Consider the following 27,075-nt stretch of genomic DNA (forward strand, 5'->3'; position numbering starts at 1 on the left):
CAATTGTGCAATGACAGGTGCAGGGTGGGAGGCATCTTTGCCTGCATCATGGAAAGAGGCTTGGCATGCACGTACAACAGGGGAAGAGGCAGTTGTGTCACCCGCAGCACTGTTTCTGAACCCTGGCTTTCGGCCCAACTAGTCGGGTGCTTTGCTGTCATGTGTCTGAGCATGCTGGAGGTGGTCAGGCTGGTAGTTTTGCTGCCCCTGCTGATGCTGGCATGGTAGATGTTGCAAATGGCTTTTTTTGGGTTAACTGGACAGTCTTTAAAAAAGAGCCCGACTAGGGAAGACCTAGCAGTTGGACTGGCAACTTCCCTCGTATTGGTGTTTTGGTGAACAGGGAACAGTTTCCCGCCTTGTGTCTGTGGCCACCCCACTGCTTCATCCTTCCTGTTGTGGTGCTACACCTACCTCCCCCTCTGTGCTGCTGTCCTCGCTATTCATGTCACCTTGCCAGGTTGGGGTCAGTGACTTCATCATCCACCACCTTGTCTGCCAAGTACGCACCCTGGGCATTCTCCTGACTTACTGGCAATTGTGTCTCATCATAATCATCATCCACCTCTTACGAAACAAGAGGGGATTGTAGGGAGAGAAAATAGGAAGTGCAGGCTTCTAAGTGTAGTAGTTAGATTCCAAGGGTATATACTCAGTATCAATCCACTCACCTATTTGGTGTCTTGAGGTACTGCATGTAAATCCAATCAGTAGATTACTCCATTCCTTTTTCCATCCAGTTTGCTGCAGAAATCTGAGAGCTGATGAGAGCACTGGACAGTGCTTTCATGGGCGATACCACTTTGTAAATGTTTTTCCCAGCAATATGCGCTCCTGAAGGATGATGATGGAACTTGATATTCGGATTCAAAGATAATTTTTATTTCAAACTAAAATACAACCGGTTTCGACTTCTTTGAGTCTTCCTTCCTTTTCACTTTCCAGAGGCAATTGTATATACAGCGGCTTGGCACAGCGATGGGGACTCGGGTAGCCCCAAGTTTTGCAAATCTTTTCATGGGGTGCTTCGAGTCCTCATCGCCCTTGTGTCAGCGCCCCTACTGCAACAATATATTATATTATCGTCGCTATATTGACAATCTAACCATTTTTTGGAAAGGTACTGAAGTTGAAGCTCAAGAATTCATTACGACATTAAATAGGAATGACTGGGGGATCACGTTTTCTGCACAGGTTAATAAAGAAAAAATAAATTTCCTCGATTTAGAAATATCCCATGAAAATAAAAAAATCAGCACTAAAACGTACTTTAAGAAAACTGATACTAATGGCTTCTTTGATTTTCGGAGCGCACACCATTAAAAATGGAAGCAAAACATTCCTTATAGCCAATTCCGTCGAATTAGGAGAAATAATACAAATAAGGAAGATTATGTGGAACAATCAAAAATTCTGATCAATAGGTTTACAGATAAGAAATATCCAAAATGATTAATTATGGCAGCATACAGAACTAATCTATCAAGAACTCAGCAGGAGTGCTTATCTAGAGAGAATAACAAAAATAAGGACGTGGAGGAGGGGATAACTAAGGAAGGGGGAGAAAAACCTAAGCAGATAATTAATAAGAAAAAAAGATGGGTGGCAGTATAATTTTATTACCGCTTTTAATCGTAGTAATATGGAGATAAGAAAAATTTTAAATAAATACTGGTACTTGTTGAAAAAGGATACATTTTTGAAAAAACTTTTACCAGATAAACCCAATATTACCTTTCGTAGGGGCCAAACAGTGAAGGGTATAATTGCCCCTAGTAATCTCAGAATAATCATAGATGGGGAACGGGAATGTATAAAGAAAAAAGAAAAAACTAGGATAAATAAAACTGATGCTTTCAAATCGGGGGTCCATCGATGTGGCTCCCGAAAATGTTGTACCTGCAAAATCATCAATCATATGACTCAGTACATTACATTGTACAGTACGGGTGAAACCATAGCAATCACACAAAAATTAACGTGTGATAGTGATTTTGTGATATATGTCATTACCTGTGCCTGTGGCCTGCAATACGTGGGTCGGACCATCCAGTCCCTACGATCCCGTATGAATGGCCACAGGCACAATACCAAAAATGGGTTTTTAATACAGAGCTTATCTCGGCACTTATGTTTGAAGCATAATAAAACATTCAATATTTCCGTGACCCCATTGGAGCAAATACCTGAGAATTGTACTAATAGGGTACAAAATTTAAACCGGAAAGAATCATATTGGATGTTCCGTCTGGCTACATTATACCCAGATGGATTAAATGATATTATAGAGAGTATTTGACATATAAATGTTGACAGGTATATATATACATATATTTTTTTTATTTATTATTTTATTATTATTATTTATTTATTTTTATTTTTTTACAAAATTGTATTTGAAAATGGCTATAATATGAATAAAGAAAGGGTTTTAAATTTTGTCATAATGTACATGTTTGCAGGATTTTACATTTCTGTATGAAATCACACTTTTAGTATATTTAATAACATTTTAAAAGATATTTTATATATGGTATAATTATATTTATAGTGTTTTTAGAAAAGAAAATACTTTCTGTGTGAAAAAAATTTGTGCAAAAATTTTTTTTATGGAAAAAAACTGTATGAAAGTCATTTAGTATATGGGTTTGTTAGATTCCTCAGAGTGCAAAATCCTGCATATCTGAGTATCTGGGTGTGTCCGAAAAACAGATCTTTCAGTCCCCACCCAAAATGACAAGCAGGGATATGTGCTATAAAATGTGTGTTTATATGCATGATGTTATACCTGAGGAAGACTCAAAGAAGTCAAAACCGGTTGTATTTTAGTTTGAAATAAAAATTATCTTTGAATCCGAATATCAAGTTCCATCATCATCCTTCAGGAGCGCATATTGCTGGGAAAAACATTTACAAAGTGGTATCGCCCATGAAAGCTCTGTCCAGTGCTCTCATCAGCTCCCAGATTTCTGCAGCAAACTGGATGGAAAAAGGAATGGAGTAATCTACTGATTGGATTTACATGCAGTACCTCAAGACACCAAATAGGTGAGTGAATTGATACTGAGTATATACCCTTGGAATCTAACTAAAACACTTAGAAGCCTGCACTTCCTATTTTCTCTCCCTACAATCCCCTCTTGTTTCATCCACCTCTTACAACAGTAATTGCACTTTCCCACCGTCACCTTCGTGTGAATGTGGCTGCTCAAATATTTGGTCATCGCTACACGCCATCTCCTCTTGCCCCGCATGAAGTGGACTGAACGAGAGGCCAGAATCTATAAATAGAAATGTGAACAGCTTTTCAGAGTGTCCAAGTGTGGGATAACTTGTCTCTAGGCGTGCCGCATGGTGGGAGGAAGGAGGATCAGGGTGAGGAATATGTGGTCCAGACTCACAGCTACTGAGACTGGACTGTGTGGAAGACAGGGTGGTGGTGGTTGCAAACTGACTGGAGGCATTATCTGCTATCCATCAACAACTTTTTCACACTGCTCTGGCTTCAAGAGTGGTGTTCTGTGGCCCCTAGAAAATGGGACAGGAAGGTAAGTCGACATAATGTGGGTACTTGTTATGCTCCCTCAGTAAGCACAGTTTCATCCTTCCCATCTTTTCCCACTCTGCCTCCGAATGCGCCATCAGCATGATGTTCACTTTCCGGTCCCTTACCACATGCTTTGCCCTTTTGAAAAGGAGTATAAAATTTTGCAGCATGCAAAAAAAATTAGGATTAATACCGCAGTATTTGATCACGTCTGATCAACAATTCTTTTGCCCAGTGAGAATATAGTGATGCTATTGGTCAGCGAACAAGTGTGAATATATGTTGGACACACAAGTAGCAGACTTTAAATGGAGTATAATCTTTTGTAGAGTGCAAAAAAAAAAAATCAGGATTAATACTGCAGTAATATTTGACCACCTGAGATGATGGACCAGTTTCTTTGCTTCCACATTACAACAATGCTATTCAAATCAGCCAAATCTGGCAGTATGCTGCTAATAAGCAAATGGAGCAGTAAAAATGGTGTATTATATTGCTTTTCACCAAAATTAGCAGGATTAAGAGCAAAAAGAATGTTATCAGCCATGATATCTAGGGCTATTGATAGGAGTTCCAGCAGCAGAAAGAATGTGCAATGGAACCTATTCTGTACTATACTAGCTCTCCACAAACTCTGCCTGACTACTGCTGTCAGCAGGATTATTATTCATCAGAATGAGCCCTTACAAGGACAGTTAGAGTAGATTTATAATAGTGGTGTGGAATCTCTGTTTAACCGCCAATTCTCTACCTCACTCAGCTGCAGCTCTCCCTACTCTGCCTGTTTAACCGGTACAAAGTGATGAGCATAGGGTGTCGGGTCTTATATAGACACGATGATGCTGTGCAGCCAGCAAATCACTGTAATGCCACAACCAACATCGCTACGGCATTACAGTGACAGTCACACAATCCATGCGTGTTAATTGGCTGCCTAAAATGCCCCCAACATGCGTGGCGGAGATTCGAGTTTCCGTCCGAACATTCAAAAAATACTTGCCGAGTAATGAGCATTGCGAGCACTGTGATGCTCAGGCGAGTAATGATCAGTGGCGAGCATGCTCGATCATCACTAATTATGACCTTATGGGGAGGGGGGGGGGGGGGCACAATGTATGAAATAAATGAAAAAAGTAAATATAAAGCAGGTAAATAAAAAATGATTTAAAAAAGATGCTGCCAATCCAAATCAATGCTACTAACCCTGTCCCCATAGAAGTAAAAATGTGTCAAATATCTAAAAATAATTGTTATAGAAATGGGAACAAAGTTTTACATTTATTTTAGTGGTCTTTTGTGGTCATACAAAAGATTTAGAATAATGTAAAACACAGGCATGTATTTTCCTTCATATTTTCATATTTTAAAATGCAAAAGAACAAAATGAAAATAGTCTAAATATGAAGTCCCATGTATAAAAAAAAAGATGAAAAATGTTTTACATATCGGAGCTTAAAATTTTTTTTTTACAGCTCTTAATATTCCCGTCACCAATCTTCACTGTTGATATGGTGTTTTTGCAGTGAATTTTGGCCTCCAAACATAGTTTGTATTATGGCATCCAAAGAGTTCAATTTTGGTCTCATCGGATCAGACTACATTCTCCCAATATTTTTTTTACAGGTGTGTCTAAATGTTGTTGAGCAAACTTTAAACACTCTTGAACATGCTTTCTGTTCAGCAATGGAGTCTTGCATGGTGAGCGTGCATAAAGTCATGGAGGTTGAATGCATTACTTTTTTGCATTACTATTTTCTTTGAAACAATTGTACCTGCTTCCAGATCTTTCTGTGGCTCTCTACAAATGGTCTTAGGCTCTTGGACAACTCTTCTGAAATCTTGTGGGGAGCACTTGGCTGTGGCCGGTTTATGTTGAAATGATGTTCTTTCCATTTCCAGATTATGGCCCCAACCGTGCTCACAGGGCCTTCAGTAGCTAAGAAAATTTTCTGTAACCAATGCCATCCATATGTTTTGCAATAATAAGGTTGTGAAGACAGCTTACTGGTTTTGCCCATCATGATATTTTTCTTGTGTGGCACCTCTGTAATGAGACACCTGTTTATAGGCCATCAGTTGAACCAACCGATATTTTCTTTCCTTAAGTAGCAGGATTGATTTTAATTACTGATTTCAGCTGGTGTCATGACTGTTCATTGCTTTTTGCACTTCTTTCTTCATGTGTTCATTACTTTTTCCCTGTGTCATTTTTCATTATTACACATAACTTAAATTTATAGACCTCTATGGTATTTCTTTGCCTGTTTGGATTGGATAGGTTGCTACCCACATCTGGTGAGAATTTCATGTCAATAACACCTTTAGAAATGAACTTACTTAGAAAAATGGTGAAGTGCTCAATACTTATTTCAGCCGCTGTAGTTTATTAGGATCATTGCCACATGTGTTCGACATTAATTCAATTTACCGTATTAAATTGAGGGCATGCAGTCAAAAACTGCTCTGTCTAAGCATGTTTGTTTTTGCAAAAAGTGCAGTATTCAGCTTTTAGATCAAATCTACGGTATCATGACAACGTCACAACTTAACTATCTGGCCTCACCTTTACCTCAAAGGCTGCTTTATGCCATGTAAAAACACAGTTTTAAAAGGTGACTAAGCTGTCAGACACCTTGATGTCAATCTCTCTATATAAAAAGTGACTAATTTTTTTTTTCTTTCATGAAACAGTAGACTAGTGATTTACTACACATTTTAAATGTACTCCATTCCTTTATTTTACTCTGTTAGGTGACTGTCACGCTGTCATATGCCAACCCCTATAACTTTCTCCGTCTATACGACCTGGTGAACTTTTACCACATTTTGTCATGTTACACCCACAAACTTAAATGTAAGTAGCAAGTATTTGTGAAGTGTAAGGGTATGTGCACACGATGCAGAAATGCTCAGGATTTTTTCCTGAGCGTTTCTGCATCTCTCTGGCAGTAAAAAACGCATGTAGATTGTACATGTGGATTGTACATGCGGATTGTACATGCGTTTTTCCTGCCAGGGACATGCGGAAATGAAGCGGTCTTCACTTTCATTTCTGCATGCGGGTTGACAAGCGCTTCCCAAGCGATTTTCGCATCACTTGGAAAGTGCTTGTCAACTTTACACTATATAAATCCATGCAAACGGCATGGATTTATATAGTGTGTGAATGTCAAAAAATAAAAATTAAATATATACTTTACCCTCTGATGGCCCCCGGTGTCCTGCTTCGCTCGGTCCCGGCTGCCGGCAGTGAAGACTTTAGGACCTTCCGACGTCAGCGTCACGTGACCCGTCACATGACTCTGACGTCAGCGAAGGTCCTTCTTCATTCAACCCCGAAGTGCCGGGAACCAAGGAGGAGCGCTGCGCGGGCCGTCAGAAGGTGAGAATATATATATTTTTTATTTTATTCTTTTTTTTTTTAATGGTACCTGGGTCTGGATGAGAGTCCTCTCATCCACACCCGGGTACCATCCGCACATTAGACCGCATGAAAAGCGCATCAACATATACAGTGATGCGGATTCCATGCGGTCTAATGCAAGTCAATGGCGGCAAAAGAGCAGCGTTTCCGCAAAATTAATTGACATGCTGCGGATTTTTGACCGCAGCGTTTACGCATCATGGGCACAGCACATGCGGATTTCAATTGGGGAACATTGCTGCCCTTCTACCATGCGTTTTTAATGTGTTTCCGCGGCGTTTACGCAACTGCAAAAACGCCGCGGAAACGCATGAAAAACGCATCGTGTGAACTCAGCCTAAAGGAAATTTTACATGGATTTCTAATTATTTTAAAAATATAGAAAATTGTGACGGGAATTTGTACTCAGCCCCCTGTAGTCAAATCCCCTTAATTAAAATTTTGATTGTCCAATTGCCCCCAGAAGTCACATATTTAGTAAATTGAGTCCATCTGTGTTTAATTTATACTCAGTATAACTACAGTTGTTCTGTGAAGGCCCCGCAGGTTTCTTAGAGATCAAAAAACATCATGAAAACCAAAGAAAACACCAGACAGGTCAGGGATAAAGTTGTGGAGAAGAGTAAGGCTATGTGCCCATGATGCAGAAATGCTCAGGATTTTTCCTGAGCGTTTCTGCATCTACCTGGCAGAAAAAAAGCATGCGGATTGTACATGCGGATTGTACATGCGGATTGTACATGCGGATTGTAAATGTGTTTTCCTGCCAGGGACATGCGGATGTGAAGCGTTATTCATTGACATTTCCGCATGCGGATTGACAAGCGCTTTCCAAGTGATTTTAGCATCACTTGGAAAGTGCTTGTGACAACTAGTTCACACTACATAAATCCATGCAAACGGCATGGATATATATAGTGTGACCCGAGAGTGTGGTTAAAAATAAAAAAATAAATGTACTTACCTTCCAATGGCCCCCGATGTCCTGCTTTACACTCCGTTCTCCCTTGCCGACAGCGGTGGATTGAAAGACCTGCCGACGTCAGCGTCCCGTGACCCGTCACATGACTCTGACACGTCACATGACAATCCACCGGGAAGCAAGTAGGAGTGCAGCACGGGCTACCGGAAGGTAAATATACATTTATTTTTTATTTTATTCTTTTTTTACAGATTTTTTAATGGTACCTGGGTGTGGAGGAGAGTTTCCTGTCCTCCACACCCGGGTACCATCCGCACATTGGAACGCGCCAATTACGCAAGTACAGATGCAGTCTTGCGGAATTGGCGCGTTCTATTGCAAGTCAATGGCGGAAAAAACGCAGCACTTCCGCAAAATAATTGGTAGTGCTGCGTTTTTTTCCGCAATGATAATCCGCAGCGGAAATTTCCGCAGCATGTGCACAGCACATGCGGATTATCATTGAGGAACATGGCAGGCCTTCTACCATGCGTTTTTAATGCGTTTCCGCAGCTTCAAAAACGCTGCAGAAATGCATTAAAAACGCATCGTGGGCACACAGCCTTAAGCAGGGTTAAATTATAAAAAAAAAAAAAAAGTAGCCAAACCTCTGAACATCTTACAGAGCACTGTTCAATCCATAATCCAAAATTGGAAGGAGTATCGCTGACTCTCCTGCAGTTGTGCCAAAAGGCCCATGGTCACTTTATAGTGAGAGCAAGCCATAATAAATCCCATTTGCAGTTTTAAAAAGCCATGTAGGGACACACAGTTAGCATGTGGAAAAGGTTGCTCTGGTCAGATGAGACGAAAGTAGAACTTTTGGGCTAGATGCAAAACGCTATGTATGGCGGAAAACGAATATTGCACCCTGAAAACAAGTATAAGGAGGTACCAGAATGCAACAGCGAAGACACAGGCGGAACAACAGTATATTTATTTTAATTAACAACTAATATTAATTATAAAACATGTATTATATGGTGACAATTTCTTTACAATGATAGTAAAATAAGCAGGAAATCACATAACAGAATAAATTATAAGAATACACTAGAATTCAGGGGCTGGTAGTTAAAAATGATCTACTGAAGGGTAGGGGAACTAGATTGTTATTAATTATACTGGGTGAGGGGCAGTCTTTCCCCCATCAATCTCCATGCACTTTCGCGATGCCGCTCTGGCGTCTGCTGTTCCCTGTCAGACTACAGTCATTCCCTGTATCCATGCCTGGAACCATATGTCCCTGTCAGAGGTAACGGCCCGTCTCGCACGTCCTTCCTGGTTGCTGGCCTGACCATGAATCTTCGATCTGACACCTCCGGAGCTTCTGCGACGTCCTGTTGCTGGCGCACACGTCTGGGAAACGTGCCACCGCAACCTGCTCCCTTCCTGACGACTGACATCACCCGGGTGAGGAATCGTGACTGGCGTCGCTCGGGTCTTTGGGGCTTGACCGTCGACGTCTGGGCGGATGCGCAGCACTTTTCTTCCTGACAGGATCTCTGGACGCACTGTCACTCCTCCCGTCTCTCTCCTCGGCTCCAGAATCACTTCAGAACTTGCACACGTGCTGTTTTTCTGCTGAGCTGGTTTCCCTGACAACACTGCACCCAGAATCCTGATCAAACGCCTCCCCTCTGCCACGATTCCTCGCTGTTCTGGTTCCACAGTGTCTTGTCTCCTTACACACCATCCCTACCATCAACATGGTGATGCGGCATCATGCTGTGGGGATGTTTTTCTACAGTGGGGACAGGGAAGTTGGTCTGAGTTGATGGGAAGATGGATGAAGATAATATTGGAGGAAAACCTTTTAAAGGCTGCAAAAGACTTAAGATTGGGGTAGGCTAAGCTTCATACAGGACAAGGACCCTAAACATACTGCCAGGCCTACAATGGAATGCTTTAGATTAAAACATATTCATATTGTGAGTCAGTGAGGGGAATCATATATGAGGGTCGTTATGTGTCCCCTAAACTGCACATAGAGTTATACTGACCCCCCCTGGAGAGCATTGCAATTACAGCTACAGCTGTGGTTGCAATGCAAAATTAAAGTGTTTACTTGGTCAAGCTCCAAGTCAGATTAAAGAGAACCTGACATGGGCTTTTGTTTTTGGAGAGATTTATAGAATGGTAGTGGGATGGAGCTCTCCCTCCACTCCGGGTCTTGGGAGTGGCCCATGTCCATTAAACCCATTTAAAATCTTTCAGTTAAGGTTTTGTTGTGTGGAACTGCAGGACAGGTCTGTGAGAGTCTGAACTCAGGCCAGAGAAGGCAAAGCTACTGACGCACCCACGAGTGATACATTGGTATAGTCGCACATGGCAACAGACTGCTTTGATCGATCCGGTTGCAAATCGGAGGATAAAGATCTCAATTTTTTTTTGTGAGTAGAAAATAAAGACATTTAAATGTAACTAATCTGGGTCACTGCCTCTTTATCACACTGTCATGAAAGCCGCTGTCTTACTGTGTACAGAATAAGCTTGGGTAGGTCAAGGCGATGCTATTGTACTCAATTTTTGTTAAAGAACAAATACTTATTTCGCATTTGATGGATAATAATAGGGCTACTTTAATGGTTCTTTACTGTTATATGCTGGAGCTGTTGGAAATTAATATATAGATGACATTGAACTTACTGATGTCTTTCCAGCTGTGGTTATGTCTTGATACCGTCCCAGATGTAGATATTTTTCTACAACAGATGAGACAACATGCTGCTACCGACATATTTTACCTGCACAGAACAAAAAAATGCTATACATAAAACATCTCGAAAGAGTATTGATGTACAGTGCATAAACATTTTGCAATCAAGTGTGCAATAAGTTTTTTTTTTATATAAATATAATTATAGCATCAAAGTTTCTTGTAACAGTAAATCAGCAACAGGCTGTGTAGTTGTATTAACTGAAACTCAGAATTACAGAATTGGTGTCATACAATACTTCAGCTTTTAGGTTGTTTTTACTTTTTTATTTTTACATAATTATGAGGTCAATTATCTTGCTTGAGCTCTTACAGTGGCCATCAAAATACAGCTGCCAGCCCAAGCACTGCAGTCCCCGGGAATCGGCCCGGGGGCCGGATAAAAGATAACAGAGGGCCGTAAACAGCCCGCAGGCCTGAGGCTCTACACCCCTGCTCTGTGCAATCCATGATCAGCTTTTTGTGTTTTTATCATTGCGATTATAGAAAGCAAAAGATTACAAATGTTCATAACAGTCTGGAGAAGGATGTTTTAAGTAGGCTAGGTAACTTGTGCAGAGATTGTTATGTAGGAACAAGGGAGGAGGAGATGATCTGTGACCATTAACTATTGAAATTAGTGCAGTTATACATACGTATTTATTTTCATTGTAATCCGGCCTCCGATGACAATTAGATGATTGCTGAAAATTGATTTCTATAGAACAGGAAGTCTAAATCTGTTATGAGGCTCTTGTGAATTTCTACATTTTTAAAATATAGATAAAGGCAAGGAAAATTGAGAAAAAAAAACACCAAAAATTATTTTAAAAAATACGGTAACGTAAAAAACAACTTAGTAACCACCCAGCACGTGGATAGAAAAGGGACTATACATATCCCATTTATTGTCACCCTACCTGGTGCCCTCCATTTGCCTCCCACTACTTCCTGTGCTCAAACAACCGCCTCTTTTCTCCTGCTTCCAACTTGTCACGCCGGTAAGGCCACGGCCCCACTATCAGTATTTGGTCAGTATTTTTTCCCAGGAGTGGGAGCTAAAACCAGGAATGGGTGATAAATGCAGAATTGGTGACTTGGTTCTATTATACCTTTTCTCTGATTGTTCCTCACCTGGTTTTGGCTTCCACTCCTGAGAAAAAATACTGACCAAATACTGATATTGGGGCCTGCCCTAGCTCGTACGCCTTCTCAACGATGTTCTACTCACTGCGGTCACCACTCTGCTTCTCCTCCTATCAGGCCGTTTTGCAGAGTTGCCTCTTGCAGCACTCCCGCATTTTCCTGCTGTCTCCACATGGCTATAGGGAAGCAAGGCTAGTCTCTGCAGGAATTCCACCCTGCTGTGTCCTGCAGAGTTTATACCTCCTGGACTATCCCCAGCCAGCAGTGGATATATTAGGCAGCTCTCCCCTCCACCCTTTGCCTGACGGAAGTCCACCCCTAGTGTTCCAGCTAGTGCATGTTTGGATCGGCTCTCCTGTTACCAACCTGGCTTGTATACCTGTTCTGTCTGACCTATTTGCCCCTGACCTCGGCTTTGTACTCTGAACCTGTGCTGCCTGCCCCGATCTTGGCTATCTGACTACATCTCTGCCTATGCCCTCTGTCCCACATATCCCAGTGTTAAGCATGCAGGTGGCATACGTGGTTCGTGGACCCACTGTGCCACGGGGCCAGACTTACCTAGGAGTAGCATAGTTTAGCAGCTACCAGGTGTTCACTGGAGCTCCTGATGGTGGAGTTAGGCTTAGCTGTAGGCAGCCACCAGGCACCACTCCTAGGCAGTCCCTGGTACTGCAGCTGCTGACCCCAGGGGTCAGGTAAGCAGACACGGACAGGACTCCGTTCAGACGACTAAGCTCTTGATCCTCTGTAGAATGGTTACTGACATCGACTCGGGGCTCCGTTCAGACTACTAGGTTCAGGATCCTCTGCAGAACGGTTACTGACACAGAGTCTCAGACAGGACTGATTCGGAGACTGGTTGTAGATATATGGGGTACTCTAATAGGCACACGTTAAGACACACAGGTCTCGAATACTGATTCAGGGTCTGGCCGCACACAGACCGTGGGAAAAGGTTCAGGACTGGCTATACCAGGACCATGGGACCACCTCACTCACTAATGATTTACTGTGTTTCTTGGCACCTTCCTAAAGGGTAGGGTGCCTTATATACAAGAAGCCTCCCAGCTATTGGCTGGGATCTATCTTGCAGGTGTACTGTTATTAAATGACTCCCAACCATTGGCTGGGCCATTGTACTATGTGCACCTGCTGCCCCTTTAAGAGCAGGGAAGCGCGTGCACTAAGCACGCTGCTGGAAAATGCGGCACACACTACACCAGGAAGACAGGGAGCACGCCACGCGGCCAGGGTGATGAGAACGCCGGCATCCCTGTATGGAGGGGGAAGGGAAAGCACGCAGGGGCGCCGGCAACAGCATTACACCCAGCTACTGCAGGTTCGGGTACTGCTATGGAGTGGCACCTGGTGGCTACCCTAATAGCCCAAGCCTGCAGTGGTTTGTGAAACTATTCACCACTTGGCTCTTTACCTATTTTGTTACATTACAACCTGTGTTCAAATAATTTTGTAATTCGATTTGTAAATTAGCACTAAAGTTGCTGGTGAAGTGGTAAAGTGCTGGTAAAGTTGGTGAAGTGAGAAAAATATAGGCATAACTTAAATTTATGAGATCAAATAAATAAAAATTGACATGTGCATATGTATTCACCCCTTTTGCTATGAAGCTACTAAAAAAAAAATGTGGGTACAAGCAATTACCTTCATAAGTCACATGCTTAGTGAAATGAAGTCCACCTGTGTTCAACACATGGTCTAGCAGTATATACACACCTTTTCTGATAGACCACAGAGGCTGCAACACCATTTAGCAAGAGCCACCATTAATAAAACAACACCATGAAGACCAAGGAGATCTCCAAACAAGTCATGGACAAAGTTGTTGAGAAGTACAAGTCAAGCTTGGGTTGTGAAAAAAAAATCCCAATCTCTGATGATCCCCAGGAGCACCATGAAATCCATTACCATCAAATAGAAAGAGCATGATACCAAAACATACCTGTCAAGACAGGGCCACCCACAAAACTCTCAGGCCGGGCAAGGAAGGCCTTAATCAAAGAGACAGCACAGAGACCAAAGGTAACCCTGAAGGAGCTGCGGAGTTCCCAAGCAGAGACTGTAGTATTTATCCACACGACCACAATAAGCCGTACACTCCATAGAGGTGGCCTATGAAAGAGTGGGCAGATAAAAACCTTTACTTGCACACAAAAATTGTAAGGTTTGTTTTGAGTTTGCCAAAAGACATGTGGGATACTTCCCAAATGTATGGAGGGAGGTGCTGTGGTCAGAAAAGACCAAAATTGTACTTTTTGGCCACTAAAGTAAAAACTATGTCTGGTGCCAAACCAACACAGCTCATCACCCCGAGAACACTATCCCACAGTGAAACATGGTGGTGGCAGCATCTAGCTATAGGGATGTTTTCGGCAGCAGGGAGAGGAAAAATGGTCCGAGTCGAGGGAAGATGGATGGTGAGAAATACAGGGATATTCTTGAGCAAAACCTGTTTCAGTCTGTCAGTGATTTGATACTGGGATGGAGGTTCAAAACAATGACCCCAAGAATACTGCTAAAGCAATACTCGAGTAGTTTAACCCCTTAACGACAGTCAATACGCCTTTTAACTGCGGCACTTAAGGGGCCTTACTCCTCAGCGCCACTTTTTAACGGTGCTGAGAAATAAGGGTATGCCCCCAGCGTTAGAAAATCTCAGAGGTTTCAGCTATCGGGGGTAACAGACACTGGAGAACATGATCAGGGCCAGTTTTTCCGGTCCCCTGTCACGTGATCGCTGCTATTCACTGAATAACGGCGATCACGTTAAAAAAAAAAGTTAAGTCCGATTTAAAAATAATTTCTCCCTCCTCTGACATGATCTAAGTCATGGGTCTGAAACACGCGTCCTGGGGGCCACATGTGGCTTCTGAGGCAGCATGTGAGTGCTTTCTGCTCCCCCCGGCCAGAGGTGCAGTGGTTGCTGCCCTGAGAGACTGTTTTTTTAATTTATTTTACTCACTTATATAGCGCAATTAATTCCACATCGCTTCACAGACAATGTTGGTACTCATTGGGACTCACAATCTAAATCCCTTATCAGTATGTCTTTGGAGTGTGGGAGGAAACCGGAGAACCCAGAGGAAACCCACGCAAACACTGGGAACATACAAACTCCTTACAAATGTTGTCCTTGGTGGGATTTGAACTAGTTGTTCCTTTTCCCCAGCTGCATTCATTATTTGGCAACTTTTGGGACTAGCATCACCCCTATTTTTTTTCAGCGCCAAAATCCACCATCTTGCAATACAATTAGAAGAGACAATGCGGTGCGGTCATCTGTGGTTCCCCTCTTACTGTCAGCAAAGAATTTTGAAAGCAGGGAAGCTAAATGAAGATCCTGAATAACCTCCCTCTCATGGTGAAAGCTCTGAGATACACTGATTAAATCTCCTCAGTTCATCTGTTTTGGCCACACTACCACCCAGACTCTCTGGCGTGATAATAGCTGAAGACGCTACTGACTGCTAAAGGGACATACAAGGGGCTTCCTCATACATAAGGTCACAGGCCTTGCACAGCCTCATTTGGCAACCCTATCCCTTCTTCATTACAGGGGTTGCAATAATAGTGGAACATTAATCATCTTTTCATCTTTACAATTATATTGTTTTCACATTCAGCTATTTTATTCCTAATCCTCTGCTGACATCTGGTGGTGACTTTCTTTATATACAAGACTCACTATAAGGCCACGGCCCCACTATCAGTATTTGGTCAGTATTTTTTCTCAGGAGTGGGAACCAGAACCAGGAGTGGGTGATAAAATGCAGAATTGGTGACTTGTTTCTATTATACCTTTTCTCTGATTGTTCCTCACCTGGTTTTGGCTCCCACTCCTGAGAAAATACTAACAAAATATTGATAGCAGTGGCGTACCACCAATGGCGGCAGACCACGCGACTGCTGTGGGGCCCATGAGCTGGGGGGGCCCATAGCAGTCCAGGGACGGACATACCGCTGCTGGTGCAGCTGCGCAGGGGGGCCCGCCGGTGCAGCATCTCCCTGCTCCGCTGCTGATAGGACAGAATGGCAGCGGAGCTGCAGAGATCCGTCCTCTGCTTCCTGCCTGCCGCTTCCTCCCTCACACAGGCACGCGCTTCTTGATGACGTCATCATGCAGCACGGGCCTGTGTGAGGGAGGAAATTGCAGACAACAAGGATGCTGCGGCCTGCAGTGGAACGGGCAGAGAGGTAAGTGTTTTTATTTATTTTTTTATTTTTACTGAAACGCTGGGGAGAGCAATAATGGGGCTGATGGGGCTGGAGAGAGCAATAATGGGGCTGATGGGGCTGGGGAGAGCAATGGTGGGGCTGATGGGGCAGGGGAGAGCAATCGTGGGGCTGATGGGGCTGGGGAGAGCAATGGTGGGGCTGATGGGGCTGGGGAGAGCAGTGATGGGGTTGATCGGGCGGAGAGAGCAATGACGGGGATGGGGAGAGCAATGACAGGTTGCTGGGAGAGAGCAATGATGTAGGTGCTGGGAGAGTAATGACGGGGGTTGCTGGGAGAGAGCAATGACGGGGTTGCTGTTAAAGAGCAATGACGGGGGTGCAGGGAGAGAGCAATGACGGGGGTGCAGGGAGAGAGCAATGATGGGGGTGCAGGGAGAGAGCAATGATGGGGGTGCAGGGAGAGAGCAATGACGGGAGTGCAGGGAGAGAGCAATGATGGGGGTGCAGGGAGAGAGCAATGACGGGGGTGCAGGGAGAGAGCAATGACGGGGGTGCAGGGAGCGAGCAATGACGGGGGTGCAGGGAGAGAGCAATGATGGGGGTGCTGGGAGAGAGCAATGATGGGGGTGCTGGGAGAGAGCAATGATAGTGGTGCTGGGACAGATCAATGATGGGGATGCTTGTATATTTTCCGTGTGCACATAGCCTTGCAGTTAATTGGGGAGAGTCACAGAGACTGAATAATTTATATTATCGTCAGGTGGAGATTATAGTTAATGGGGGGCACAGTGCTGCTTATCACTTTATATTTTGATTACTAAGTGGCTAATAGTATATTAATGGGGGGTTACAGATCTGTATTCAGGGGTGCAGTGCGCGGGAGACACATGTATATATGTGACCTTGTTATTATCTAGGCTGGAGATCATCATGACAAAACGAATCGTGACTGGGAGATGTCGACATGAAGGTCTGACCAGATGGAGAAGAAGCAGCAGAAACCATCTCTGATCAGACGAGACGTCAGCGGTAAGTGCCTGGATGTAAATATTATTCTGTATCTGCGCTGTGTGACTTGGAGTGATAATGTTACATGTAAAATCCCTTAGGCTGCATTCTCACATTTGTGTGAAATGTCAGATTTTTTTATCAGATGGTCCACGGACTTGTAGAGTTTTATAGATCCATTCACACATTCATGAAAATCACGGATCTGAGAATGAGATCTGTGAGGATCAGAGAATGTCCTGTTCTGATCCAATTTTGAGGATTAGAATAGGACATGCTCAATGCGTCTGTAAAACAGGGCAGCACAGTGACACAACACACAGATGCAGGAATGTAGCCGTATTATGTATAGCACAGTCCCTTAGTACATAGTGTACTCACTTATTATGTATAGCATACGCCCTTAGCATATAGTGTACTCGCTTATTAGGTATAACGCCGTCCTTAGTTATATAGTTTTATCTTTTATTATGTATAACACCCTCCCTTATTACCTACCATCCTCTCTAGCTCTAGGGCTCACAATTGGGGGATCATACTGTGTTGCGGTCAGAAAATATTGCCCTGGGAGTTGAGGTGAGGTACAGTAGGGTCATTATACTGCGCATGTGGAGGAATTTACCATGGGGGTATCATACTGTGTTTGGGGGACACTTTTGTTGGTATCACACATTATAGGACAATGAAAGAGGGACCTAGGACGTCAGCAGGAGGAAAATTACTATGTAAAGGCTGAAAGGTTGTGTGATCTGCTCTTCTGTGACGCTGACAATTATTTACATTTTATTTTGGAGGGGGGGCCCAATCTGAACTTCTGCTATGGGGCCCCATGAATCCTATGTACGCCCCTCATTGATAGTGTACTTGTTCTAGGCCACGGCCCACTAAGTGTGCTAACATAATATACTGTTCATATAGGAATATAACAGACTATAAAATTATAGTAACAGTGGAATGAAGCAGGAAACATAACATTTTGCTCCAGAAGCAGCTTGTTCCTGACATCCTATACTAAAGGTATTAAGTCTGAGCTCTTCTGCCATCTACTGCTCATAACTAAAATACTGCACTGAGGACTTCAGGGAGCAGGACATCCAGTATGACTGCCTTTTAAACCAGCTCCAGCTTATACAGCCCAATCGGTTGAATATCACCACTATCAGCAAAGAATTTGACTGTGTAGGGTATTTCCCGCCTGACATTGTTGACTTGCATTAAGATCAGTAAGATCAAAGAGACATTAAGATCAAAGCCAAACGCACTACCTGTGCTGGCCACACAGATTTTCTCTGACCTACTGTCTGGGGATACATGCGGCAAATAAGCATCACGTCTTATCCGCTTGGATCCCTCTACCCAAGACCATGATATTATAATCGGACTATGACAGTGTTCCTACTCCTCGACCCACTGCGGCCTGTAACCTGTCTCTGCAGCCCACTGACCTGCTACTTTCCCCAACTAGTGGCGAGTTGTAATGGACAAATACCTCATAAAAACCCAAGCAGAGAAATCCACCCGCTCACAAGTGGCTTTATTGCTCAGTGCACAATCGCAATCTACAATGCACAAAAGTAAACCAATCTCGAAACTACTGTGACAAAGTCACTGGCAGAATACTGGAGGGGAGATACATGTCTCTGAGACTTTTTGCCTCAGTGATGTAAAACATCTCCACTCCAGGGCATTGTTTAGAGGATATAAAAGGACAGCCTTTTCACTCAGTAGGTGGTCAGTATCTGGAGGCCAGCTCCAGAGAGAGGAGCGTGTGTTTGTTCCTGCTAACCCTGAACTGTGTGGTTTTTGCTAACCTAGAGTGGCCAGACCCTGGCCGATGCAAGGACTTTGCTGGACTCTTTTCTTATTTTGTTTGCCGTTAGGCCGGATGGGCTGTGTTTCTTTTCATGAACTTTACATTGTTTTATGCTGCTCAAATAGACCAACTGAAAATGTAAAGAAACCGTGTTCTGTTTATGCCTCAATGCAAAGCCCAGTGAGCTGATCTATCACAGTTGGTGTTAGAAGTGCGGGAAGCATTCTCAGAGAACATGTGTGACTGTATGTCCTGGGTGAAGGCGGCCGTAAACCATCAAGTGATGCCGGACAAAATGGAGGACTTAGTTGCAGGCGCAGCAAACGCAGCACCAGCAGAAAATACAGCAGCAGCAACGAGTGCAGCAGCAACGGGTGCAGCAGCAGGAGACAAATATACTACTGATGCAACAGATCCAACAACAGCAGCAGCAACAGCTACATGACCAGTACCATCAACAGCAGCAGTATCAACAAGACCAGCACCTACAGCAGCAGATTGAGCTACTTGCAGAGGCGGTTCGTGGGAGGCCAGCAACCCTTTCCCCAACTCCAGGTGATGGTGCATGCGTCCGGAAAACTATAAGATGAGCCATGCAAAAGATTACCCCATGATGTGGAGGTATTTCTGACCCGTTTTTGAACGGGTAGCAGAACGAGAGAGACTTCCACCAGAACAGTGGGCAGAGGTTCCGGCTCCATATTTGTCGGGTGAACCCCAAAAGGCATATTATGACTTAGCACTACAGGATGCCAAAGAATATGCCAAACTAAAGACAGAAATCCTGACACGCCTGGGAGTGAATATGGCAATGAGAGCCCAACGAGTCCACCACTGGGCATAAGCCGGCGACAAACCCCCTCGGTCGCAGATGTTTTACCTGCTGCATCTCATTCAGAAGTGGTTGCAGCCAGAGTCTTCCACTCCTGCCCAGATGATCGAGCGGGTGGTGATTGATAAGTTCATACACTCCCTTCCTAAGTAGGTACAGACTTGGGTCACCCAAGGAGATCCCCAGAACGCAGACAACATCGTTGGCCTAGTAGAGAGGTATCAGGTCGTTTAGAAATCTCTCGGGAAGCCGGGTATAGTCACTTCCCCATACTGGGATACCCAAAAGGGGGCAGGTTCACAATGGAATGGGTTCAGAGCCACAACTGGGGGCGTCCCACTTCCTCTGAAGGTGCCGCAAAGACTGCTGTGAGGGATATCGTTTGTTGGTGGTGTCACAACCCTGGACACATAGCCGCCCGGTGTCATATGTCACCTGATCCAATGGACTGCAGCCTAGGCAGAAGGTGTTCATATTATGATTATCCAGCCTGCAGTGTGGACAGTGAACCTGGCGAGGGCCGCAGGCGTGTGCAGTGTCCATTAATGGACTAAGTGTGATTGGACTATTGGACTCTGGGAGTCTGGTGACCCTAATTAGTGCCACTCTTCCCCACCAGCTGATCCCTACCAAAATTGTGGACGTTCGCTGCATACATGGGGACGCCAAGAATTACCCAGTGGCTAGTGTGACAGTTGGAACATACTGTGGCGCCCAATCCCACGAGGTCGGGTTGGTCAGGGGCCTGATACATCCCGTCATATCGGGGCGCAATTTTCCCTTATTCTGGGACTTGTGGGGGAAGGGATCCAGACTGAGTCACATGGACAAAACCCAAGACCCAAGAGAAATACCCCGGTCGACATCGTAAGTAGATGAGTTCCCACTGTGTGTCCTTGCAGGCGATGAGGACGAGACTGTGACCGAGGTGGCCGCCTTCCCTGAATTAGAGGTGCCCGGAGAGAACTTTGGGTCAGCTCAAGTTCAGGACTTGACCTTGAAAGGGGCTTGGGACAATGTTACTGTTTGTAATAGTGTTGCACAAGAGCCAGGGGCAGACACCAGGTACCCACACTTTGCAGTTCAGGGGGAGCTATTATACCGGGTAAGGCTGTGTGCCCACGTAGCATTTTTCAAGCGTATATGCTGCGGAATTTCCGCAGCGTAAACGCTTGAAAAACGCATGTAGATCCGCACCCCATGGTCCCCAATGGCATTCCGCAATGTCAATGCCCATGCTGCGGATTTTTCCGCAGCGTATATGCTGCAGTCAAAAATCCGCAGCATGTTCATTAATTTTGCGGAAGCGCTGCGGAATCAATGTGCGGATGGTACCCAAGTCTGGAGGAGAGGAGACTCTCATCCAGACCTGGGTACCAAAGAACCTGTAAAAAAAAGAATAAAATAAAGTTTATACTTATCTTCTGATGTTTTCCCTCCGTCGCGCTGTTGTCTGAAGGACCTGCCACGTCATTGAGTCATGTGACCCACCACATGACTCAATGACGTCACCGCAGGTCCTGCACACAACAGCGTGAGCCGCTCAAGACTCCGGACGGGGCAGAGAATGCATCAGAAGGTGAGTATAAAGTTTATTTTTTTATTTTTTACCATTCTGAACAAGTTGTCAAGCACTTTTCCAAGTGATGCTTGGAGAAGTGCTTGATAACCCGCATGCGGAAATGCATGCAAAGACGCCTCACAAACGCTTCTACCTGGCGGGAAAACCGCATGTAATATCCGCATGCGATTTTCCCGCCAGGGAGAAGCGTAAGAAAATATGCTTCAGGTCCGCAACGTGGGCACATAGCCTAACTAAACTAAATGGTGAAGAGGTAGTGGAACAGCTGTTGGTTCCAGGACAATACCGTTGGAGGGTGTTGGACATGGCCCACTCACATATTCTGGGGGGACACCTAGGGGTTGAGAAAACCCAGGAGAGAATAATGAGGAGTTTCTATTGGCCAGGATGTTACCGGGAAATCTTAAACTATTGTAGGTCCTGCCCCACCTGCCAGATAACCGCGCCCACCTCCCTTTTCCGTAGTCCCTTAGTTCCACTACCGGTGATAGCAGTTCTCTGAAAGGGGACCTCTATGGACCTAGTGGGGTCCTTAGTCAAATCAGCCCGGGGCCACCAATACATTCTGGTAGTCATGGACTATGCGACCCCTTATCCAGAAGCGGTACCGCTGAGGAACTCATCAAGTAAGTGAATAGCCAGGGAACTTGTCCATATATTTGCCATGACCGGTCTGCCGAAGGAGATACTGAGCAAGGTAATGAAGGAGCTGTGTAGGGTCCTCCAGATTACCCAGCTGCGAACTTCCATTTACCGTTCGCAGACAGACGGCTTAGTAAAGTGCTTTAACCACTTCGCACCAGAGCCTGTTTTTGCCTTCGTGACCGGGCCAATTTTTTCAATTCTGACCACTTCTGACCACTGTCACTTTATGAAGTAATTACTCTGGAACGCTTCAACGTACTCCCCTGATTCTGAGAATGTTTTTTCATGACATATTGTACTTCATGATAGTGGTAAAATTTCTTCGATATAACTTGCGTTTATTTGTGAAAAAATCGGAAATTTGGCGAAAATTTTGAAAATTTTGCAATTTTCAAACTTTGAATTTTCATGCCCTTAAATCAGAGAGATATGTCACACAAAATAGTTAATAAATAACATTTCCCACTTGTCTACTTTACATCAGCACAATTTTGGAACCAAAATTTTTTTTTGTTAGGGAGCTATAAGGGTTAAAAGTTGACCAGCGATTTCTCATTTTTCCAACAAAATTTACAAAAACATTTTTTTAGGGACCACATCATATTTGAAGTCACTTTGAGGGGTCTTTATGACAGAAAATACCCAAAAGTGACACCATTCTAAAAACTGCACCCCTCAAGGTGCTCAAAACCACATTCAAGAACTTTATTAACCCTTCAGGTGCTTCACAGGAATTTTTGGAATGTGGAAGAAAAAAATTAACATTTAACTTTTTTCACAAAAATGTTACTTTAGACCCAATTTTTTTTATTTTCACAGGGGTAACAGGAAAAAATGGACCCCAAATTTTTTTGTGCAATTTCTCTTGAGCGTGCTGATACCCCATATGTGAGGGAAAACCACTGTTTGGGCGCACTGCAGGGTTCGGAAGGGAAGGAGCACCATTAGACTTTTTGAATGTAAAATTTGTCTGAATAATTAGCAGACGCCATGTTGCGTTTGGAGAGCTCCTGATGTGCCTAAACAGTGGAAACCCCCCACAAGTGACACCATTTTGGAAACTAGACCCCTTAGGGAACTTATCTAGATGTGTGGTGAGCACCTTGAACCCCAAGGTGCTTCACAGAAGTTTATAATAATGAGCTGTAAAAATAAAATTTTCACATTTTTCCCACAAAAACGTTTTTCATCCCTTAATTTTGCATTATCATAAGGGTAATAGGAAAAATTGCACCATGAAATTTGTTGTGCAATTTCTTCTGAACATGCTGATACCCCATATGTGGAGGCAAACCACTGTTTGGGCGCACGGCAGGGTTTGAAAGGGAAGGAGCGCCATTTGACTTTTTGAATGTAAAATTTGTTTGAATAATTAGCGGACGCCATGTCGCATTTGAGGAGCCCCTGATGTGCCTAAACAGTGGAAACCCCCCACAAGTGACATCATTTTGGAAACTAGACCCCTTAGGGAACTTATCTAGATGTGTGGTGAGCACCTTGAACCCCAAGGTGCTTCACAGAAGTTTATAATATTGAGCTGTAAAAATAAAATTTTCACATTTTTCCCACAAAAACGTTTTTCATCCCTTAATTTTGCATTATCATAAGGCTAATAGGAAAAATTGCACCATGAAATTTGTTGTGCAATTTCTCCTGAACTCGCTGATACCCTATATGTGGAGGCAAACCACTGTTTGGGCGCACGGCAGCGTTTGAAAGGGAAGGAGCGCCATTTTACTTTTTGAATGTAAAATTTGTTTGAATAATTAGCAGACGCCATGTCGCATTTGGGGAGCCCCTAATGTGCCTAAACAGTGGAAACCCCCCACAAGTGCCACCATTTTGGAAACTAGACCCCTTAGGGAACTTATCTAGATGTGTGGTGAGCACCTTGAACCCCCAGCTGCTTCACAGTAGTTTATAATATTGAGCCGTAAAAATAAAATTTTCACATTTTTCCCACAAAAAATGTTTTTCATTCCCTAATTTTGTATTATCATAAGGGTAACAGGATAAATTGCACCATGAAATTTGTTGTGCAATTTCTCCTGAGTATGCCGATACCCCATATGTGGAGGAAAACCACTGCTTTGGTGTACGGCGGGTAAGGAAGAGAAAGGAGCGCTATGTTGGCTGGGATAGGTGGCAGACACCATGTCACATTGGAAGAGTCGCTGACATGCCGAAACAGCAGAAACCCCCACAAGTGACCCCATTTTGTAAACTACACCTCTCAAGGAATTCATCTAGGGAAGTAGTGAGAATTTTTAAATTTTTAAATTTATACCATTGGTCAGTGAAAAAAGCATAATTATATTTTTACCACAAAAAAATGTTTTACCCTCAGATTTTACATTTTCACACAGGGCAATGGGTAAAAATGGTGCCGAAATGTGTCACACAATTTCTTCTAAAAGTGGCAATACCCTATATGTGGCTGTATCGTACCGCTCAGCCATACGGCGAGATCTGGGGGGGACGGAGTGCTATTTGACAATTGGAGAACAAATTATTGTAGAATAGGCATTTGGATTTGGGAGCACAAAATTTTCTGAATTTCTTTTGGGGGGCAAGGGTCATTTCGCTTTTCCAGAGCCTTTCTGCTACCAGTAACTTGGAAATCCCTTATATTTTTAACAGATGACGGACCTGAGTGGGGACTAGCTTTTTTTGAGGACCGAGTTGAAGCTTTTATTGGGAACATTTTACGTAACATTTATCCGGCGCTCTAGGCTGAGCACTTACATCGGGGTTTCCATCTAAATTTCCAAGTGATGTAATTCAGATGAAACCCCTGCGGGATCCATTCACTGTAATGAGGCAGCAGAGTTACTCTGGACTCCGTCTGGCCTCTGTTTAGTGGTGTCCTTTTTTTCAGAAGTGCACAAAACTGTGGCCAACCGCACTTTTATGCACGCCTAAAACAAATGACACCGTGGGATCCCAGGCTAGACGGCGTCCACAGTGGCCTATATCTGCCTCATTACAGGGAATCTTCCATCATGGGTTCCGGCTGAATCACGTATTTCAGAGATTTACACGGAAACTCTGGTGTAAGCGCTCAGCGCAGAGCGCAGGATAAATGTGGGCAGAGCCTTACTGCGATCTTTGGGAGACATAATAAACAAATCAATAGCAGGTGAAGAATTGGTTTTATTTATTTTTTACGCCGTTCCTAGTGTGATATAACTGATTAGATTACTTTATTCTTCGGGTTGGTGCGATTACAGAGATACCAGATTTATATCGGGTTTTTATGACTGACAGCTGTCACACACTAAAAGACGCTTTTTTTTGCTAAATCTAGTTTTTGCATCACCATATTTTGAGAGCTATAATTTTTCCATATTTCGGCCGACAGAGTCATGTGACGGCTTGTTTTTTGCGGGACGAGTTGACATTTTTATTGGTACCATTTTTTGGTACGTGACATTTTTTGACGCTTTCTATTCCGTTTTTTGGGAGGTAAAATTAACAAAAACCAACAATTCAGGAATTGTTTTTTGAGGTTTTTTTTTATGCCGTTCTGCGTGTGGTAAAAGTGATAAGGCAGCATTATTCTTCGGGTCAGTACGTTTACAGCGATACTACACTTACTGTATTTTTTTTATGTTTTAGCGCTTTTACACAATAAAACAATTTTATAGAAAAAAATATATTTTTTGCATTGCTTTATTCTGAGCGCTATAACTTTTTTATTTTTCAGCTGATGGAGCTGTATGGCGGCTTTGTTTTTGCGGAACAAGATGACGTTTTCAGCGGTACCATTTTTATTTCTATTTTGCTTTTTGATCGCATTTTTTTCCACTTTTTGTTTGGCGATATGATGAAAAAGCATATTTTTTTGCTCCGTTTTTTATTTATTTTTATTACGGTGTGCATAGAAGGAGTTAATTAGTGTGACAGTTTTAGAGTTCGGGTTGTTTCGGATGCGGCGATACCAAATATGTGTACTTTTTATGGTTTTGTAAAAATATACGGATTTATTGGTTTAATATTTTATTTATTTATTTTTATTTATTTTGTGATTTTTTTTTTTAACAGTTTAAAAACATTTTTTTTTACTTTTTTTTTACATTTTTACTTAGTCCCTGTATGGGACATTAATTTTTATTTTTCTGATCACTGATCTCATGTAATGTAATAGACATGTATTACGTTACATGAGATCTTTGCTGACTGTTTCACAGTCAGAGTCTCCTGCTAGGCTTCAGCTGCAGGCTGAGCCAGGCAGGACACCATATATAGCAGATCTGGAGGCGGTCATGTGACCTCCAGCTGCCATAGCAACCCCAGGTCCTGGAAGGTATCAGGGGTCGTCGGAGAGGTAAGTAAGACGACCCCCTCTCCTCTATCTTCTATATGCCGCGATCACTATAGATCGCGGCATATAGAACATAGCAAAGGGTTAACATCACTGGGACCTGATCCAATCAGGTCCCGATGATGTCCCCTGTCAGAGCTAACGCTCTGCACCGGAGTCGCAGCGCTTGCAGGACCCTGGGGGTCCTGCCGCTGCGAGACCACCCACCGTTTTTAAACGTCGGCGCTGCACAGAGCCCAGCAAGCGCCGACGTTTATCTACAGTGGGCGGTCGGGAACCGGTTAATAAAACCCTAAAAGCAGTTGCTCAAGAAGGTCATAGAGAAGGATGGACATGACTGGGACTACATGCTGCCATTCCTGCTCTTCTCGATAAGGGAGGTTCCACAAGCCTCCACTGGCTTTTCCTCATTTGAGATACTGTATGGACGACATCCGCGAGGTCTCCTGAATATCGCTAACGAATCCTCGGAAGCCGAGGTTACGCCACACCGGAGCATCATTGAACATGTCGCCCAGATGCAGGAAAGAATGGCGAAAGTGATGCCTATCATGAAGGCGTATCTCCTACAGGTGCAGGAGACCCAGGCAAGGGTCTATAACTGATCAGCGAGGCCGAGGCAGTTCCAGTGTTTTGATCCTAATCCCTACCATTGAGAGCAAGTTCCTGGCCAAACGGCAAGGCCCGTAAGAGGTGGTGAAGAAAATCAGTGAAGAGAATTACACTGCTCAAAAAAATAAAGGGAACACTTAAACAACAGAATATAACTCCAAGTAAATCAAACTTCTGTGAAATCAAACTGTCCACTTAGGAAGCAACACTGATTGACTATCAATTTCACATGCTGTTGTGTAAATGGAATAGGCAATAAATGGAAATTATTGGCAATTATCAAGAC

General features: G+C 43.6%; 1 protein-coding gene across 5 annotated transcripts in view; it reads right to left on the reverse strand.

Moving 5' to 3' along the window:
- SERAC1 (serine active site containing 1) overlaps positions 1 to 27,075 on the reverse strand; it is a 564,154-nt gene that overhangs the window by 405,763 nt on the left and 131,316 nt on the right. For all 5 annotated transcript variants that reach the window (XM_073671518.1, XM_073671517.1, XM_073671519.1 and 2 more), the window contains one exon: positions 10,582 to 10,679. In XM_073671518.1, the coding sequence (XP_073527619.1) occupies positions 10,582 to 10,672 (91 nt within the window). In that variant the 5' untranslated portion in view covers positions 10,673 to 10,679. The remainder of the gene's footprint in view (positions 1 to 10,581; positions 10,680 to 27,075) is intronic.

This window comes from Phyllobates terribilis, unplaced genomic scaffold, assembly GCF_046119375.1.
Source record: "Phyllobates terribilis strain yellow unplaced genomic scaffold, ASM4611937v1 Scaffold_3__8_contigs__length_932513732, whole genome shotgun sequence".
Lineage (NCBI taxonomy): Eukaryota > Metazoa > Chordata > Amphibia > Anura > Dendrobatidae > Phyllobates > Phyllobates terribilis.